General features: G+C 40.9%; 1 protein-coding gene across 3 annotated transcripts in view; it reads right to left on the minus strand.

Moving 5' to 3' along the window:
* glb1 (galactosidase, beta 1) overlaps positions 1-19,341 on the minus strand; it is an 87,698-nt gene that overhangs the window by 47,268 nt on the left and 21,089 nt on the right. For 2 of the 3 annotated variants that reach the window (XM_063069676.1, XM_063069674.1), the window contains exons 7-12: positions 15,850-15,908; positions 13,250-13,371; positions 13,113-13,153; positions 11,954-12,066; positions 9,591-9,665; positions 7,758-7,871 (exon numbers count right to left, since the gene is read on the minus strand). In XM_063069676.1, coding sequence (XP_062925746.1) covers positions 7,758-7,871; positions 9,591-9,665; positions 11,954-12,066; positions 13,113-13,153; positions 13,250-13,371; positions 15,850-15,908 — 524 coding nt within the window. The remainder of the gene's footprint in view (positions 1-7,757; positions 7,872-9,590; positions 9,666-11,953; positions 12,067-13,112; positions 13,154-13,249; positions 13,372-15,849; positions 15,909-19,341) is intronic. The other variant, XM_063069675.1, reaches the window with a different exon arrangement.

Consider the following 19,341-nt stretch of genomic DNA (forward strand, 5'->3'; position numbering starts at 1 on the left):
ATTTTTTTACTCCTGTACTTCAAGACTTGGAGGAGATTTTGGAATGGACATCAATGGTCAAAGGCAAACAAGGGCATCTTTTTCTTTTAAAGAAAGGTACTTGCTGATAGCCGTGAAGAATTAAAGAGATTTTGGGGATAAGATATGAACCTGAACATTACATTGGAGCATCTGGCCATAATAAAATTGAAAAGAGACATGTGTTCCACATAGTGTAGGTTAAAATATGTGAAAGGCAATGCACTTTCCTATAGTATTTTCAGTTTTGTCTGAGGTTATCTAACATTGCGTAATGAAAGAAGAAACATGTTATAATAGAATAGATCTGCATACAAGCACCTACTCTGTTTCATTGTGACTATCTTTCTATCGTCAATGTTAAGTGATAGAGCAAGATGCGAACAGTACCAGAAGAGTAAAGCAGCTATATTCTACCATGGGCTGACATTTTCTAGTTAATGTGAATTATGAGTAAATCTCTTAAGTCCGGTTGTGTGTCTGTGTGGTGGGGGAAAGGTGACAGTGACAACTGAGATTTGTGCAGCAGGTTGGTGAGTAACTTCATATGGCATTTGATGTGAGTTTGTTGAACTATCTGGTTTTTGATTTAACAGAAAAACATAGTTGAGGCATTGGAAATTATAAAAAAATGACATCTCTACAGTAACAATTTAATTCCTTGAACTTCTGAACTGAGCCACAATTTGTTATAAGAAAGAAGGGTAATCATTTTGGAGCCAGAAAAGGTGATCAAACCTCAATTGGCCATGACTTACTACACGTGAAGAAATAAAGTTTTGACTGGCAAAATAAAACTAAATGTTGACACAAACTGTTAATCTAATAATTTTTAGATATGGAATTTTGAAATGAAATAAGTGGATTACTGTATAACATTATGTGATGTTTCTGGAACAATACTGGCATTTAAATGAATAAAACAAGATTGCTTTATTAAACTGGATTTCGTGGGAACACTAAAAGGATGCATTAATGCTGAAAGAACTGTATTAGCCTGTCACTTTCTTTTGTTGAGCTCTTTAATAAGATGTAACAGTAATTTCAATTCAAGGCCACAGCAAAGAAATTATTCCAACAATTGAAATTATTCCAAAATTGTTAATTATCATTATATTCCAGGAGAAGTTTACATCCTCACCTATGAACATTTCAAGAGAATTGCCTTTAATGACCTGACCACTGTCTAAGACAAAGAGATAATGGACAGATGCAGTTTTCCAGACATTTCGGAAGGTTGCCTGTAAACACTAGATGGCTGGTATGTCTATGAAACTGTAAAATTAAGTTTTAATGGAGACAATGAGCATGTAGAAATTCATGGTGAATTTGCAGTGAAGAATAAATCTCAGACTTGCATTTACTTTACAATGTATATAGTGAAATGGTTAACGTGTTTCAGGGGAGGGGAACAACTTACACATGCTCCATAAAGAAATTGATTTTGAAATAATCAGGCTCAGGTATCTTTGTATAAAGTAATATGTACTTTTTAGACAGAGGAATTGAAAGCTAAGATGACGCAGCTGTGAAAGCTCTGAAGCTGAATATGTTAAAGACATGAACAATAGATATTTAGATAGTAAGAAAATCTAAGGAAATACGATTACAGCAGAAAAGTGACACTAAAGTAAAAGATAAGCCATGATCTTACTGGATGATTAACAATTAAAGATTAACTTTATTTGTCATATTCACATTGTGAAATGTGTGAGTTGTGTCCATGACCAACACAGTCTGAGGATGTCTGGGAAACAACCCACAAGTGTTGCCATGCTTCCAGTGTCAACATAGCATGTCCTCTACTTGAAATATGGGAGGAAACCCAGGCAGCAATGGAGAGGACATAAAAATAAGGAATTCTGCAGATGCTGGAAATCCAAAGCAACACACACAAAATGTTGGAGGAACTCAACAGATCAGGCAGCATCTATGGAAATGAACAAACAGCTGGCCAAGACCCTTCTTCAGCACTGGAAAGGAAAGGGGAAAATGCCAGAATAAAAAGGTGGTTGGGGGGGCGGGGGGCAGGGGAAGAAGGCTAGCTAGAAGGTGATAGGTGAAGCCAGGTGGATGGAAAAAGTAAAAGGCTGAAAATGAAGAAATCTCACAGGAGAGGAGAGGAGAGGTCCACAGGAGAAAGGGAATAAGGAGGTGATAGGCAGGTGAGCAGAGGTAAAAGTCCAGAGTGGGGAAAAGAAGAAGAGAGGAGGGGGAGGGAATTTTTTTATATAAATCAGAAGGAGAAATTGATATTCATGCCATCGAGTTGGAGGCTACCCAGATGGAATATAAGGTGTTGTTCCTCTATCTTGAGGGCGGTCTCATAGAAAACATAGAAAATAGGTGCAGGAGTAGGCCATTCGGCCCTTCGAGCCTGCACCACCATTCAGTATGATCATGGCTGATCATCCAACTCAGAACCCTGTACCTGATTTCTCTCCATTCTCTTAATCCCTTTAGTCACAAGGGCCATATCTAACTCCCTCTTAAATATAGCCAATAAACTGGCCTCAACTGTTTCCTGTGGCAGAGAATTCCACAGATTCACCGCTCTCTGTGAAGAAGTTTTTCCTAATCTCGGTCCTAAAAGGCTTCCCCTTTATCCTTAAACTGTGACCTCTCATTCTTGGACTTCACCAACATCGGGAACAATCTTCGTGCATCTAGCCTGTCCAATCCCTTTAGAATTTTATACGCTTCAATAAGATCCCCCCTCAATCTTCTAAATTCCAGTGAGTATAAGCCTAGTCGATCCAGTCTTTCTTCATATGAAAGTCTTGCCATCCCAGGAATCAATCTGGTGAACCTTCTTTGTACTCCCTCTATGGCAAGAATATCTTTTCTCAGAGTAGGGGACCAAAATGACCACTCTATGCATAATAGATGCAACATACATTATACATTATCGTACATGAATGATGGAAGAAGCATGAGGATTTAAGGGTTTCCTCATGCTTCTACTTCTTTTGTTATGTTCTTAGTTTTCACGAAGATGTACTAAACTGAATGTATCAGGATCTCTAGAGGAAAGCCAGAGAAGAGGATATGTCACTAGTCCATTACACTATTCTTTTGCACTTCTGGTCAGATGCTAATTGCATTCCATTGGCTTTGTATCCGTACTCGGCAAAATGACAATAAAGTTGAATCTAATCTAATCTAATCTAATGAAAATTGACTGTGGTACTCTGTGTTAGATCTGACCAGAAGAAGATGCGGTGAAAATTTAAGTGTGGGAAATAGATGAGGTGTGGCCAAGGCCTCTGTTAATTACGGTGGAGGGAAAGCCACTAATCAGAAAGAAGACAGACATTTCAGAGGCACCTGTATGAAAAATCCCATCATTGAAGCAAATACAAAAGAAAAGAATGGAATATAGTCCTTACAGCACACTGTATGATAGGCAGTACAGTGAAGACCCTTTGGTAACAGTTACAAGCTTACAATGAACATCAGTTTAAAGGACAGCAAAGACAAACCACTTCAGACTACAGTGGCTCCCCCCACACCCCATCCGCGAGGGATTGGTTCCGGGACCCATCGCGAATACCAAAAAACGCGGATGCTCAAGTCACTTATTCAACCTGTCTCAATGCGGTGGACCTTAGGACCCAATGGAACCCCGGACCTTATTTAACCTGTCTCAGTGCGGTGGACATTAGGACCTGGCGGCAGAGCTCTGAATCCACAGTGTTTCTGTTCACGAAAATAATCACAATCACGATTGAAAATAAAGTGGAAATAATAAAGCAATCGGAAAGAGGTGAAACGCCATCGGTCATTGGAAAAGCGTTAGGCTACAGTCCGTCAACGACTGGAACAATTTTAAAGGATAAAGTGAGAAAGGCCCTGCCCAATGAAAGCTACAATTATTACTAAGCAACGCAGTCGTTTAATTATTGGGTTTTGGGGTTTCAGGTTTTTGATCCTCCACATCAACCTGGCACGGACGGAGAGCGCACTCGGTAGTGATCTGTCACTGGATTGAACTCGGGAACTTCCATTCCCAAGCCCAGCGCTGAAACATATGTTTCTTAAGTGTTTTATATGCATAGAAAAGTAAAATATATACTATATACTAAGACAAACGTTTGACTAACTGACACTAAATAATACCGGATGTACCTGTTCCGACTTACTTAGTAAGAGAACTCCCGTTTTTTTTCGATCCCGATCCATGATAACCTACGCACATCCTCCCGTATACTTTAAATCATCTCCAGATTACTTATAATACCTAATACAATGTAAATGCTATCTAAAATAGTTGTAATACTGCATTGTTTAGGGAATAATGACAAGAAAAAAAGTCTGTGCATGCTCAAACAACAAGTGCTGGAAGAGCACTTCCAGGTTTTCTCGATTCGCGGTTGGTTGAATTCGCGCATGCGGAACTCGCGGACAAGGAGGGCCGACTGTACTCTGTCATAGCCCTCTAAGTCTTTCAACTCTTTTGAACATCCATAACATTTAAAAGCACTAAAATTATTGAAAATGTAGTAAATAATTACTTTTTAAAAAATACATCATTTTAGAATATAAGAAATACTTTAATAATTAAAATAATTAAAATAAATTATTGAAAGCATTATTAAAAATTCACAGCTGAAGCTTTCATCCTCACAGTAAAGTCCTCATACAAATGAATGGGATTGCAGATGATTATGGCAGTGATTACAGATGGGTATGGTAGTTCTAACGTGACACAGAGTCCAAGAGCAGACTCCAGGTTGAAAATACAGGGAATTCCATCAAGTTCCTTCCCTAGTGCTGGATTCCATGTTGACATGGGAATCCCAAACTTCTGGCACCAACACAGAGAAATTCTGGCACTTTTTCCACAAAGCTGCCAGAAAAAAAATGCCCATTAATTTTTGATTGGGTCTCCAGTTGCCACTGTGCTGACCTTGATGATGTCAAGACCTCCAACATGCCAATCAAATTGGAGAAAATATTTTTTCTTCTTAGATTTTTGGTAATTAAATATAATATCGCTGTAGCATCACTGGGGTACCGCAAAGCAACAGAGAACAATTGTTGTTCCCTATCTGTTGGAAGATTATCACAGAAAGATCCAAAATAGAGGGTAAGTTATTGAATGAGGGTCTAACCTATGGCCTCAAACTTAACTCAAGATACAGCTTCCAATCACATTGAAACCCCAAACCAACAGCCTGGCTGCTGCTAAACTTCAAACAAACACTAATCACTACACATACAGAAGACAAAATGTGTGAAAAATCAACTTAAAACAATCGCACAACAACATACATCAAAGTTGCTCGTGAACGCAGCAGGCCAAGCAGCATCTGTAGGAAGAGGTGCAGTCGACGTTTCAGGCCGAGACCCTTCGTCAGGACTAACTGAAGGAAGAGTGAGTAAGGGATTTGAAAGTTGGAGGGGGAGGGGGAGATCCAAAATGATAGGAGAAGACAGGAGGGGGAGGGATAGAGCCGAGAGCTGGACAGATGATAGGCAAAAGGGGATACGAGAGGATCATGGGACAGGAGGTCCGGGAAGAAAGACAAGGGGGGGGGGTTGACCCAGAGGATGGGCAAGAGGTATATTCAGAGGGACAGAGGGAGAAAAAGGAGAGTGAGAGAAAGAATGTGTGCATAAAAATGAGTAACAGATGGGGTACGAGGGGGAGGTGGGGCCTTAGCGGAAGTTAGAGAAGTCGATGTTCACGCCATCAGGTTGGAGGCTACCCAGACGGAATATAAGGTGTTGTTCCTCCAACCTGAGTGTGGCTTCCGCTTACACGGATAAGTGCCAGGAGGGAGATCAGTGGGGAGGGATGGGGGGGACGAATGGACAAGGGAGTTGTGTAGGGAGCGATCCCTGTGGAATGCAGAGGGGGGGGAGGGAAAGATGTGCTTAGTGGTGGGATCCCGTTGGAGGTGGCGGAAGTTACAGAGAATAATATGTTGGACCCGGAGGCTGGTGGGGTGGTATCCGTGTAAGCGGAACAAGTGCTACACATGCCCTTACACTTCCTCCCTTACCACCATTCAGGGCCCCAAACAGTCCTTCCAGGTGAGGCATCACTTCACCTGTGAGTCGACTGGGGTGATGTACTGCGTCCGGTGCTCCCGATGTGGCCTTTTATATATTGGCGAGACCCGACGTAGACTGGGAGACCGCTTTGCTGAACATCTACGCTCTGTCCGCCAGAGAAAGCAGGATCTCCCAGTGGCCACATATTTTAATTCCACATCCCATTCCCATTCTGACATGTCTATCCACGGCCTCCTCTACTGTAAAGATGAAGCCACACTCAGGTTGGAGGAGCAACACCTTATATTCCGTCTGGGTAGCCTCCAACCTGATGGCATGAACATCGACTTCTCTAACTTCCGCTAAGGCCCCACCTCCCCCTCGTACCCCATCTGTTACTCATTTTTATGCACACATTCTTTCTCTCACTCTCCTTTTTCTCCCTCTGTCCCTCTGAATATACTTCTTGCCCATCCTCTGGGTCAAACCCCCCCCTTGTCTTTCTTCCCGGACCTCCTGTCCCATAATCCTCTCGTATCCCCTTTTGCCTATCACCTGTCCAGCTCTCGGCTCTATCCCTCCCCCTCCTGTCTTCTCCTATCATTTTGGATCTCCCCCTCCCCCTCCAACTTTCAAATCCCTTACTCACTCTTCCTTCAGTTAGTCCTGACGAAGGGTCTCGGCCTGAAGCGTCGACTGCACCTCTTCCTACAGATGCTGCTTGGCCTGCTGCGTTCACCAGCAACTTTGATGTATGTTGCTTGAATTTCCAGCATCTGCAGAATTCCTGTTGTTTGCGTTTAAAACAATCACATTTCAAATTGATCCGGCAACACAATAGCTTTAAATCTCATTTGAGTGCTGCATTTTACTTCTTGTATTCGAGAATGCGATTTACTGGATCCAGATAATCAGTGTTCTAGAACAATGGAGACATTTTGTCATCGTAAGTATTTTTATTTTGTTTTATTGAGATACAGTGCAGAATAGGCCCTTTGAGCCATGCTGCTCAGCAATCCTCTGATTCTAGTCTAATCATGGAACAATTTATAATGACCAATTAACCTACTAGCCAGTACATTTTTAGACTGTGGAGGAAACGGAGCACCCAAAGGAAACCGACATGGTCCCGGGATGAGTGTACAAACTCCCTACAGGCAGTGGCAGGAATTGAACCCAGGTCACCTGTACCGTAAAGCGATGTGCTAACCACTTTGCCACCGTGCCACCCTAATCGTTTCATTCTACTCAATTTTCTTTCTAAGGCAATAATAAGTAAAAGTATGTGTTATTTTAAGAGTTATATTATTAGTTAAAGACTGTCCCGAGACTTGTGGCCCATCAGGCCGGTGCTTATGCCGGTTTCTGTGGCGTGAAGCGACTGAAGAGTACGAGACTACCACCCCCACCCCCACCCCTCTGGCCGATAGGACGCCAGTCTATCCCGACGTTAACCCCCAGCATTTGCCAGTACCCATTTTCAGCTGGGTGGACTGGAACAGTGTATGGTTAAGTGCCTTGCTCAAAGACACAACATGCTGCTTTGGCCGAGACTCAAACCCACGACCTTCAGATCGTGAGCCCAACGCCCTAAGAGGGACTTGGGAAAAAAAAATGTAATTTCAATGAATTCACAATCAAATATGATCTTATATGTTTCAGTATTAAGGGACAGTATATTTAATTTAAACTGGCAAGCAAACTGAATAAAGCAATGATTCATATTTAATGCAACGTGCCTGAGGAAAAAAGTAGTAAAGATTCACCTGCTTCATTTCAACAAACGTAAGTGGATATTCTGAGTTGACAGAGGCAGATGACAGCAAGCTCAGCAATTCTACAACACTCCGTAACTGTGAAATAGGAGCAGTCATTGATCACATGATTTACATAGACAAAATTAGTCTCTTAACAAATTACAAAGAGCCAGTTAAAAACAAAGATATGATACTGCTCAGGGTTAACTTAATTTTTAAACATTTACAAACTGAACATCTGACACGAACAATGTTAATGAGTGAGCCTTCTGTGATAGCAATTTATCAGTCACTTCTGTGAGAGAGAACAATAATAGGCTAATCTTGCTGTAAAATTATACACTTACCCAATATAAGTGCCTCAGGTTTGATTGCACTGTGTTGCTCAGATCTCGATTCACAGCTACTCTGCTCTTTCAGATTAGAGAAACTGACCATGTTCTCAGTAAATTTCATGTTCCTGCTCATGATGTGCAAATTTGCCCCAGTATCTGTCAGTACCTTCAGTTGAACTCTGTCTATTTGTGTGTTTCTCCTAAGCTGTCAGTCTGTGGTTTTGTATTGTCATGTGCTCCTGCTCTACTCAGGCCCCTCTATTACGGAGTACTCTGTCTCTCATCTGTTTCTCATTTTTACCTGTATTGCTGCCACCTCTGTCTCATTGTGCTCCACCTATCATCTGCCTCTCTGTTTATTGCTCAGTGTATTTCAGTCCTGTGTTTTCACCCGTTTGTTGCAAATGTGTCTGTGAATTTTCCTGAGTCTTTCCAGCATTCGCATATGAACTCTGTCCGTCCAAATATCGACTCCACCTGTTTCCCAATTCTGGTCTTTTGATTTCTCTGGATGTTTTGATCACTGCCTGAACTGTGACGCCGACTTTGTTTGCACCTCGGGATTGTACCCTGTCTGTCTGAATATTGACTCTGCCTGTTTCCCGATTCTGGTTTTTGGATTTCTCTGGATGTTGTGATCTCTGCCTGAACTTTGACGCCGACTCTGTTTGCATCTCAGGATTTGTTACTCAATTAATACCACTGTGTGCACAGTACTGGGTCAGCGATTGGATCCCTGCTCCAGCGCCCTGACAATATCATGTTAACAGAGAATTTTGAAATATAAATCTCATCCTGTTTAATCACAGAAATACCAGGCACAAAGAAACTGCAACCATAACAAGTAATAACTTATTAAGAGGAATAGGTAGAGTGGATAGCCAGCGCCTCTTCCCCAGGGCACCACTGCTCAATACAAGGGGACATGGCTTTAAGGTAAGGGGTGGGAAGTTCAAGGGGGATATTAGAGGAAGGTTTTTTACTCAGAGAGTGGTTGGCGCGTGGAATGCACTGCCTGAGTCAGTGGTGGAGGCAGATACACTAGTGAAATTTAAGAGACTACTAGGCAGGTATATGGGGGAATTTAAGGTGGGGGTTTTATGGGAGGCAGGATTTGAGGGTCGGCACAACATTGTGGGCCGAAGGGCCTGTACTGTACTGTGCTGTACTGTTCAATGTTCTATGTACAGTAGATATGCTTTCCAATTTACATAACTAAGGGAGAAATTGATCAAACAGTGCATAATCTCTATATTGCTCTGGAACAACAACCCAAATTATGGGATCAGGTCCACATTTAACTTTCCTAATGCCTTCTATTAAGCATCTTAGGATTTTTATCTTGAAAGGAGCTATACAAATGCATACAGCCATGCCAAACATCTTACAAATAATTACTTTTGAAATATTATCAATGTTGTGACGTAGGAAACACTGGCTAGGAATTTAACCATGCGCTGCTTCAGAATATACTTTTTACCTTTTTAACTTCGATTAACCCATATGCAAATTTTGGGGTTGCTGGTAAAACAGGGCCAGCTGGTAACTTCTTGTACTAAAAAAAGACAACAAAAACATAATTAGACTGCTTTAAATCCAATTGAATATGGTGTTTATAGGTCAAAATTATGTTGAGGACAAGGACATTTTAAGGTGAAACTATCTTAAAGATAATTAATTTATGCTTCAACTTCCATGAACAATTAGGAGACGTTTATGAAGCCAACTGAGCAATTGGTTCAACAATATTTAACAAATCTGATGAGTTTGGTTAAAACCAGAAAATTGATACAACTGCCTTCTGCTGTGCATTCTTAAGGTTACGATCTCCATTCTTTGTTCTCTGAAGTACATGTCAATGATTTTGACATGAATAATTTCAGATGCCAGATTGGAATGTTTGCAGAGAGCATACAAAAACTGCAGTGGGATTGATGGAAAATATCAAAGGACAGATCATGTGGGCCAGAAAATGGCAAGTGCAATCAATTCAAAAAATATGGGCACTAGACATAGAAACTGGAACACTGCCTCTAACTCTACAAACTCTGGTTAAATAACAGTAGTGTGTATTGTCCAGTCACTATATTAGAGAAAGCATTGTAAATTTATGATGATATCTTATAATGACATAGAGAAAGGCCAATTAGCCTATCAGGTATATGTTGGCTCCTAGGAGAGAAATCGCACTAGTTCCATTCACCTCTTCTTAAACCTATTCTACACTGGTATGATTTACAGTTGTCAATTAACCTACCGGTACTTCTTTGGGATGTTAGAGGAAACTAGAACACTGAGACAAAACACATGCAGTCATGAAGAGAACATACAACCTCTCTGGAGACAGGACATGGGGTCAGATTAAATCCAATCTCTGGAGCTATGAGACACACTGCCATGCTTGGAGATGTTAATTTAATAGAGAAATTTAGCTAACTGAGGTCAGCTTTAGAAATATTTAAAGCATGAATTGGATGAATATAAGCAAGATCATAGACATGACATAATATAGTGCATTTAGTGGTGGGAGTTGAGGAGTTCCTTTTCATTTAGGGAATGGGATCCAGATCTCTCCATCTCTGAAACAGTAGAGGGAAAAACTCACTATATTTAAGAGGTCCCTGGATGAGCACTTGATGTGCCATGGTCCCCAGTGCTCTGAACCCAGAGATAACTAAGGTTGGAATGATCTTTAACAGTTTTCAGGAACATTATGGATTGAATAACATCCAATACACTTCCATACTTCAACAACCATATAAAATTCCAACTTTCTTCAGGGTAATAATTGCCATGGCATAATTGAGCTCCACACTTGTACGATATTAAATAAACAAAATTACAGCTATAGTATTGTTTGTAATGTTTGCCAAATGGCCAGAGACTACTCAAAATCTTTTATTCAAAAAATGTGATTTAGAAATTATGGCAAACTGGGTTGTAGTTTATCACAGACCAATTACAGAGGGCATATGGTGTGTTAGCCTTCATTAGTCTCTGTAAAACTCTGGTTAGACCAAATTTGAAATATTTGCTCAGTTCTGGTCACCTCATTATAGGAAGGATGTGAAAGATTTAGAGAGGGTGCAGAGGTGATTTACCAGGATGATGTCAGGATTTAAGAGCATGTTTTATGAAGGTAGGTTGAGCAAGCTTAGAGTTTTTCCACTTTGGAGAGAAGGACGATGAGAAGTAACTTGATAAATGTTAATAAGTTGAGTGGATGGCCTGATTTTTCCCCAGGGCAGAAATGGCTAATACAAGGGGGTGTAACTTTAAGGTGTTGGGAGGAAAATAATCCCGGATCCCACTCAACCCCATACATCTGCCTTCTCGTCAAATCCCTTGATGCCCAGGCAGATCGGGAAATGGTCAACTTCCACCTTAAATATACCCATGGGCTTGGTCCCCACTGCAGTCTGTGGCAGAGCATTCCACAGATTCACTACTCTCTGGCTAAAAAAAAAAATCCTCCTTACCTCTGTTCTAAAAGGTCGCCCTCAACTTTGAGGCTGTGCCCTCTAGTTCTGGACACTTCCATATAGGAATCATCCTCTCCACATCCATCCTATCTAGTCCTTTCTTGGCGGAGGTTAAAGGATCAGCACAACATTGTGTGCTGAAGGGCTTGTACTGTGCTGTACCTATGTTTTATGTTAACTCAACAGAAGAAATGTGACAAATACATCAAAGTAAGAAAATAAATGAACTGAATCAGCAAAGTAACCCTGATCCACAACTATATACTTAAATTACCTATAAACCAATAACATCAGAGTGTAGTCCTGGACATCAGAGAGTACAACACACAATCCTGTTGGAAATGCATCGTGTTCTACTTACCTTGCCAATAACTTCCCTAATGGCGAAGTATTTTTCTGTTGGGTCTCCTGCTTCTGATAAAGGAGCATCATAATCATAGCTTGTAGGCTGTGGGTTATATGGAGAGTTTGCTCCTACAGAAATGAAGAAAAATATGCTCCACATTCTCCTCAGAATTTCAGCTACTTAGGATAAGTCAAAAGACACAAAATATTTAAGGATAAAACACAAACCACAAGGCTAGGGATCATAATCCCTCAGGATCTGGGCAGTACTACAATGAGAGAAAGGCGATTGTGGAATATGTAGCTCAAAAAACAAACACAAAAGGAATCTGAAAGACATCTAATTGTTTAAAATACAAGATTAATTTACTTGAAAGTTTCCACAAGTTCAATACATTTCTTATTATTTCATTGCTCACTATATTTAAGAGGTCCCTCGATGAGCACTTGATATGCCAAGATCCCCAGTGCTCTGGACCCAGAGATAACTAAGGTTGGAACGATCTTTAACAGTTTTCAGGAACATTATGGACTGAATAACATCCAATACAATAAGGCAATGATTGATTCGGCAGACAAAGTAGTCATTTGGCAATTCATGAATACTCAAAAGGAAAATTTAGATTTTCTGAGAACAAATGGACCACTCTCTTCACGTGGGTTGTGAACCAATTTTCCACTACAGGGAACTACCAGCTTGGCCAATGCCATAGTGCTTGCTGCTATGCAAGGAATATAGTCACAGTATGTGTGTAACAGAGCCAGGAGAGATGCTGAAATAGCCAATAAGGTTGTTAATCAGCATGTGAATCTTATTCTCCATAGGATGAGCAAGAAAAAGTTAGAAGTAAGGTATCCAAATACCTTGGACTATACCATTGACAAAGTGCTCAGGCAGAGAAAAAGTACCAATCCTACTTTAAGTGAGAAACTGCTGAGGATTAATTAGATGTCTACTGACAGTGAGATTGATCCCCAAAATATTGACAGGTTGCTTCTAATTTCCCACTTAAACCATTATTTCCTTCTTTCTGCGAAACTTCGACTGAAATTACAGCAGGAGATAGGGAGAAGCCTCTTGTGAGGATTGGCACAGTAGCATTTACCTCTGAGCTTTACTGATCCCAATAATTACTGATCCCAGAAATAAGCAAAGATGGGTGTTAGATTCTCACCATTCCAATAGCCAAAATTAGTTCCACCTTCAAACATGTACCTAGAGACAAAATAAACGTCAGATTTCAAAAAGAAATTGCACTATTTAGTTTCTGAATATCTGAAACACACTAGAAAACACAAAAATAATACCTACATGTTAACATTAGCACCAATGGCAAGAATATCATCCAATGATTGAGCAACAATCTCCTTCCCAACCACAGAATGTCTCTGACCCCAGTGATCCAACCATCCTGTATAAAATTCAGAGTTTACCTAAAGAAAAAGTAATTCATTTCAATAAAATTTGGTTAACATTATTTAACACATGGAATAGCTTTTCAGCATGTTGTCTATTACATTAAATCAGAGTACAATACATCCTATCATTCAACAGATTCATGAATCATAAGTTTACAGTGTGGCAATCAACTACAAGTTCTCCTCAGAACGACATCCTCACCTGGTTACATTTATCCAACTTGTCCTTAAAAGAGGCAACTGTGTCTACACTAATCATTTCCTTTGACAAAGTATTTTGCACTCCAATAACTCTCCACATACAGCCACTTATCCTGTCTGTTCAGTCTCAAATAACAATTTTAAATTGATGATGCATGCTTGTTACGCTCCAGAGGAAAATAATCTTCGTTATCTACTAATAAATTCCTTCATTAAAAAAACAAAAAGAAATATTGTGCTTTAAATTACATTCTTAATTTTCTTATGAATTATTGTGTTAAAAGGAGCAATAACCAAAACTACTCATTTGCAACATTTTAAAAAGAATTTTTGAGAGAATTTAAAGATTTGCACGTGATGTCCACAAAACTTAAGTGTTGAAACAGCAGCTATTCATCACTTTAGAGATGAAGGAAAGGATATTAATGGGACTATTTATAAAATGCTTTGCAAAACAAAAATGAAGAAATGGTCAAATATCTCTGGTCAAATACATTAACTTCTCAAAAAGCTCCTCATATATTGTTTTTAAGATAAGTTTGTTTTTGGCAAAACTGCATCTCGTTGGTCTTGGGAAACCATTTGTGAGGTTAGATTTTTAATATCAAAATGTGGTTTCACTAAGATAAAATGCATTAGTTTCACCAATCTAGACCTAAGCACTCAGTCCCGAGGCTGATTTATTGGTGGGAGAAAGGTAACAGATGTGTTCTAAGTCAGTCTTGAGCAATGTCAATCCTTGAATACGCTCATATCAACATATAGTATCTAACCAAATAATTTATCCATTCACCGGCAGGATCAGAACTACAAGCATCAATATGAATCTACCCTCCAAAAAAAACAAACTGTTAGAGCAAGTCAGTGGTTCAAGCAGCTCCTCTGAATGCAGAGGGATGGTCAGCATCTCAGCTGACAATCTTGACCATCACTTTACTTCCACAATGGTACCTGACCATCTGAGTTCTTGCAGCAAATTATATTTTGTTCTGGATTCCAGCATCAGCATCTCCTATGTCTTCAGTAAGCTACCTATTTTCTGTCAATAACTGAAAACATTTTAAAATCATTAAAGTAATTATTTTCATTTGATGTATCAATAGGCTAATCAGTGTTTGTGGGGTAAAAGTTAACGTAATCAAGGATGTCCCCTCTATTTTTTTTGTTGATGTAGAAATTAAGCAGACTTTTCTGTAACTGATACATTGAAAGGTAAATTGTGTAACTGTGCAATTGGTCCAAAAATTATAATATAGCTTACAAGAAAGGTACCAAGTTTCCTAAACAGAGCAAATTATGTAGTGTTACAGAAAATTTCAGGACTGTAAGGATACGCAGCAGTGCAGTGGTAGGAACTGCAAATTAATGTCAAGGAAATCAGTCAGCAAGGAGCATTTGACAAAGGAGCATTGACCTCTCTTTACAGTTTTCTTCACTGCTACAAATGAAAAAGCTGATTCATTGTCATACCCAAGGGACCAGGAACCAACCTGAATCAACCTGCTGATGGAAGTTTGTCCAGTCAAGAGGGCAAAATATTGTTAAATTTGGTAAAATAATGGGCAAATCCATTGTTAAGTTGTATAAAGATAATTGGCATGGGTATTATTATTTCTGTTATTACACTTTATTCAGGGTTTATGTGGTGACCAGGGAGAGGTAGCACCTCTGAAGGGGCGTGTCATCTCGAATCTGAGGCAGCTCGCTCTCCTTTGGTTGCCACCGGACTCTCAGCTCTCACCTGTGGCTCCAAGTAGCTGTCTGCATGCGACAGCAGCCACACCCTGGTACCCAAGCTTTCACAGACAGCCTCATACCCCAGAGAGATAGGGACTTGCATGTCCTAGCACGTGAAGTCAGCTCCAGCAGACTGGGCAGATGACATCTACCGTGAGATCCCACAGCTAGAAAGGAAGTACTGCCATACTCCGTGGAGAGTGAAGGGCATGTCAAGACACAGGAGACATCATTGTCATCCACTGCAACCAACAAAGACCCCAGTTTGTGACACTTGCTCATACCACTAGACCCACTCTTCTGAGGTCGAGAGAGTGGAATTGCCCCAGTTTACTAGAGCAAGGCTTTTCCACTGTAAAAACTCCACCCACAGGTCTGCGGTCATTGTTCGACACAATGGACTATCACCACACTTTATCCACTGAAAGATAAAGGTTGGCTGCCTCTGTAATTGTTGGACTTCAGTAAATTAAGACAAAGAAAGGTGCTATACCACCTATCTGTCCTGGAGAAATATAGGACTCGCTGAAGACATGTTCAATAGTTGTAGCTTACCAGTGGCCCTCGGGGTTCAAAAGATCTTTGAGCACTGAAATGTTCAGTCACGTTTCCACCTGTTGGGAAAACAAAGTATTGCACTGCACTGTTACGTACACACGCAACCCTGGGGAAAGTACCGGTTACATGCACGCAACACAAAGTATCAGCAGCAATAGAACACACCTGGGGTCTGTTTTTGCAGTTAACAATCACTATTTTTATTAATAACTACTAAATATAGTAACTTAACCAGGTGATCAAAAGTTAGCAGTGTTATGCATATATAGGTGTATAGATAAAGTTCCCAAACTTATTCAAGCTCAGGTGGCCTTAACTCATGTAAGAGTTATATTCTTACGATCGTATGTAAGAGAGTTCAGTTCAGATGCACAGAGTTGTTATTGTTGTTATGTGGGAGATATTTGTAATCCAAAGGCGAATGTTGTGAGAAGGCAGTTACGTCGATATTCCACAGATTCCATGACAGCAGTACAAAGTAACAATAGCAGTAGGTTTTATCTCTGAAGTTGTTCCACTCCACACACGAAGTATCACCAACAGTAGCTTATCACAAAGGGCAACCACCACCCAGGCAAAGGTAGACACACCGATAGATTCCACACGGTTACCCCAAACACACGTGATAACCACTTATCCAGTTCCACGACATACGACATAACTCCAACAGTGATTTGCCACAGGGGTGCCTTTCTTCAGTGAACTACCACACCCAGACAAAGGGTAAATACACATGTGGTATTCACAAAGGGGTTCCCCTCACCAGAGAACCCACTTCTGTGGATTAACTATGTGACAATCACACTTTCGTATTCGAATGGAATCCAACTCATCCTTACGGGCTACTTAGAGAGAGAGTCCAAACAGTGATCTCTTTATCACTAGGTTTCTTCTGTTTCAAACCTTTCTCTCCCCTCCTCTTTCTCTGCAAACTTCTTCTAGTTGCAGTACTTTGTGAGAGTCATTTATCAAAACTCTGAATTGATCTCAACTCACCCCTTTGGGCGACTGGAAGTTTAAACCAGCGACCCCCTGTCAGTGGTGTCTTTCATTGATCGAAACCATCTTGACTCTGACCATGTGTCTCTCCATGTGTGTCTGTGAGAGGATCATCTGACCTTGCTTATTCAGAACAAGCCGCAAGAAACCATAAACATTCATTGTCCATCAAACAACTCCACCTCTCTCACTATAGTAACCAAGCAACTTTGTAGTCAAAAGAAATTCAACAGTGTCCAAAAGTCAGTCTCATTCTCGTGGCATTTTAAAGTGACAGTTCACAGAAAAAATGAACCCTAGGGGTATATAACATGCACAAAGTGGGGCTGAAAAGACACGGTGCTCACGTGTACCAGAGCAAGCTCATCAATCGGCAGCTGTGTGCTGTGCTAATGGGCATTTTGGTTATGAGCCCTGTAACCAAACTGCCACTAAATGACGTTTTCCTCTCCTACTGCAGAGCTCACAAAGCAAAATACATCTTCCAGGACGGAGGTTGATCTGGAAGGATGGGCTTTGCCAAGAATGCATTGAGGAATTGGCTGCTGCCTTAAGGTTGAGGAGTAGCTACCAGCCATTAAAATTACTCTAATCAGGGCTTGTAGGGAGGGTGTAAATATTCAGCTACTGAATGGACACACATTATTAATGTTTTGGTAGTTCACCTGGACTTGTGAGGATTGAGATGGAGGGAGAAGCATAGCAGAGGGATCTTGTGGATTGACATGACAATGATCAAATGGGAGATCATGCGAGTAGGGATTTCTGTACCAATTTGGGTAGTCCTGCAAGAGAGAGTTGCATTAATAGGATTTAAATTAGTAGAGCCCAAACCCCATATTCAGTTAACACACACAAATATTGCTGGTGAACGCAGCAGGCCAGGCAGCATCTATAGGAAGAGGTACAGTCAACGTTTCGGGCCGAGACCCTTCGTCAGGACTAACTGAAAGAAGAGATAGTAAGAGATTTGAAAGTGGGAGGGGGAGAGGGAGATCTGAAATGATAGAAGACAAGAGGGGGAGGGATGGAGCTAAGAGCTGGTAAGTTGATTGGCAAAAGGGATATGAGGCTGGAGAAGGGAGAGGATCATGGGACGGGAGGCCTAGGGAGAAAGGGGGAGGGATGCCCAGAGGATGGGCAAGGAGTATAGTGAGAGGGACAGAGGGGAAAAAAAAGAGAGAAAAAATAATAATTAAATAAATAACAGATGGGGTACAAAGGGGAGGTGGGGCATTAACGGAAGTTAGAGAAGTCAATGTTCATGCCATCAGGTTGGAGGCTACCCAGATGGAATATAAGGTGTTGTTTCTCCAACCTGAGTGTGGCTTCATCTTGAAAGTAGAGGAGGCAGTGGATAGACATATCAGAATGGGAATGGGACGTGGAATTAAAATGGCCAGAGAAAGCAGGATCTCCCAGTGGCCACACATTAACTTCCGTTAATGCCCCGCTTCCCGTTCGTATCCCTTCCATTATTTATTTTTTTATTTTTTTATTTTTTTTTTCTCTCTCTCTCTTTTTTCTTCCTCTGTCCCTCTCACTATACTCCTTGCCCATCCTCTGGGCTTCCCTTCCCCCTTTCTTTCTCCCTAAGCCTCCCATCCCATGATCCTCTCCCTTCTTCAGCCTTGTATCCCTTTTGCCATTCAACTTTCCAGCTCTTAGCTCCATCCCTCCCCCTCCTGTCTTCTCCTATCATTTCGGATCTCCCCCTCACCCTCTCAAATCTCTTACTATCTCTTCTCTCAGTTGGTTCTGACGAAGGGTCTCAGCCCAAAACGTCGACTGTACCTCTTCCTATAGATGCTGCCTGACCTGCTGCGTTCACCAGCATTTTTTGTGTGTGTCGCCTGAATTTCCAGCATCTGCAGATTTCCTCGTGTTTGTGTTGCCAAATGGGAGTCCTGGGGTGTTTGACAATATGGATTAATCTGGTCAGTCATATTTAAAACATGGTGTTGTTAGGGTACCAAGTGTGGAAAGTAAGACCAATGCAGAAATTATATAAGATGTGCAACTGTGACACATCATGGGGAGCCAGCTCGAAGAGTGACAGCAAATGACCTGCAAGTGGTCATTATGGTAATTCACCTGGGAAAGGTCTATTTACAATCAAATAGTTTTTAAATTAAGAGCACTACAAAAGAAAATGTCTGTGCTTTGATGTATGATGACTATACAGCACATAGCTCAATATTTTGAAACTACAACCATGACTTCCAGCAATTATATCACATACAAGAATGCATATTGAATTTGCCTGCTCTACCGGATCACCCATATAAACTGCTAGTATTACTTCAGCAAATGACAACAATTAGTTGTAAAGGAAGTGTTTCTACAGTGCCAGACAGGTTCCTGCCCAAAGCAGACAATGTGGCTGATCTTATATCATGGAATGAGTCCATTTGGCCCATTGTGTTCCTGCCAGTTCCAGGGAAGCAATCCCATCAGATCCATTTCTTCCTTCCTTCTTTTCCTGTGCTT

The sequence above is a fragment of the Mobula hypostoma genome, chromosome 17 (genome assembly GCF_963921235.1).
Source record: "Mobula hypostoma chromosome 17, sMobHyp1.1, whole genome shotgun sequence".
Lineage (NCBI taxonomy): Eukaryota > Metazoa > Chordata > Chondrichthyes > Myliobatiformes > Myliobatidae > Mobula > Mobula hypostoma.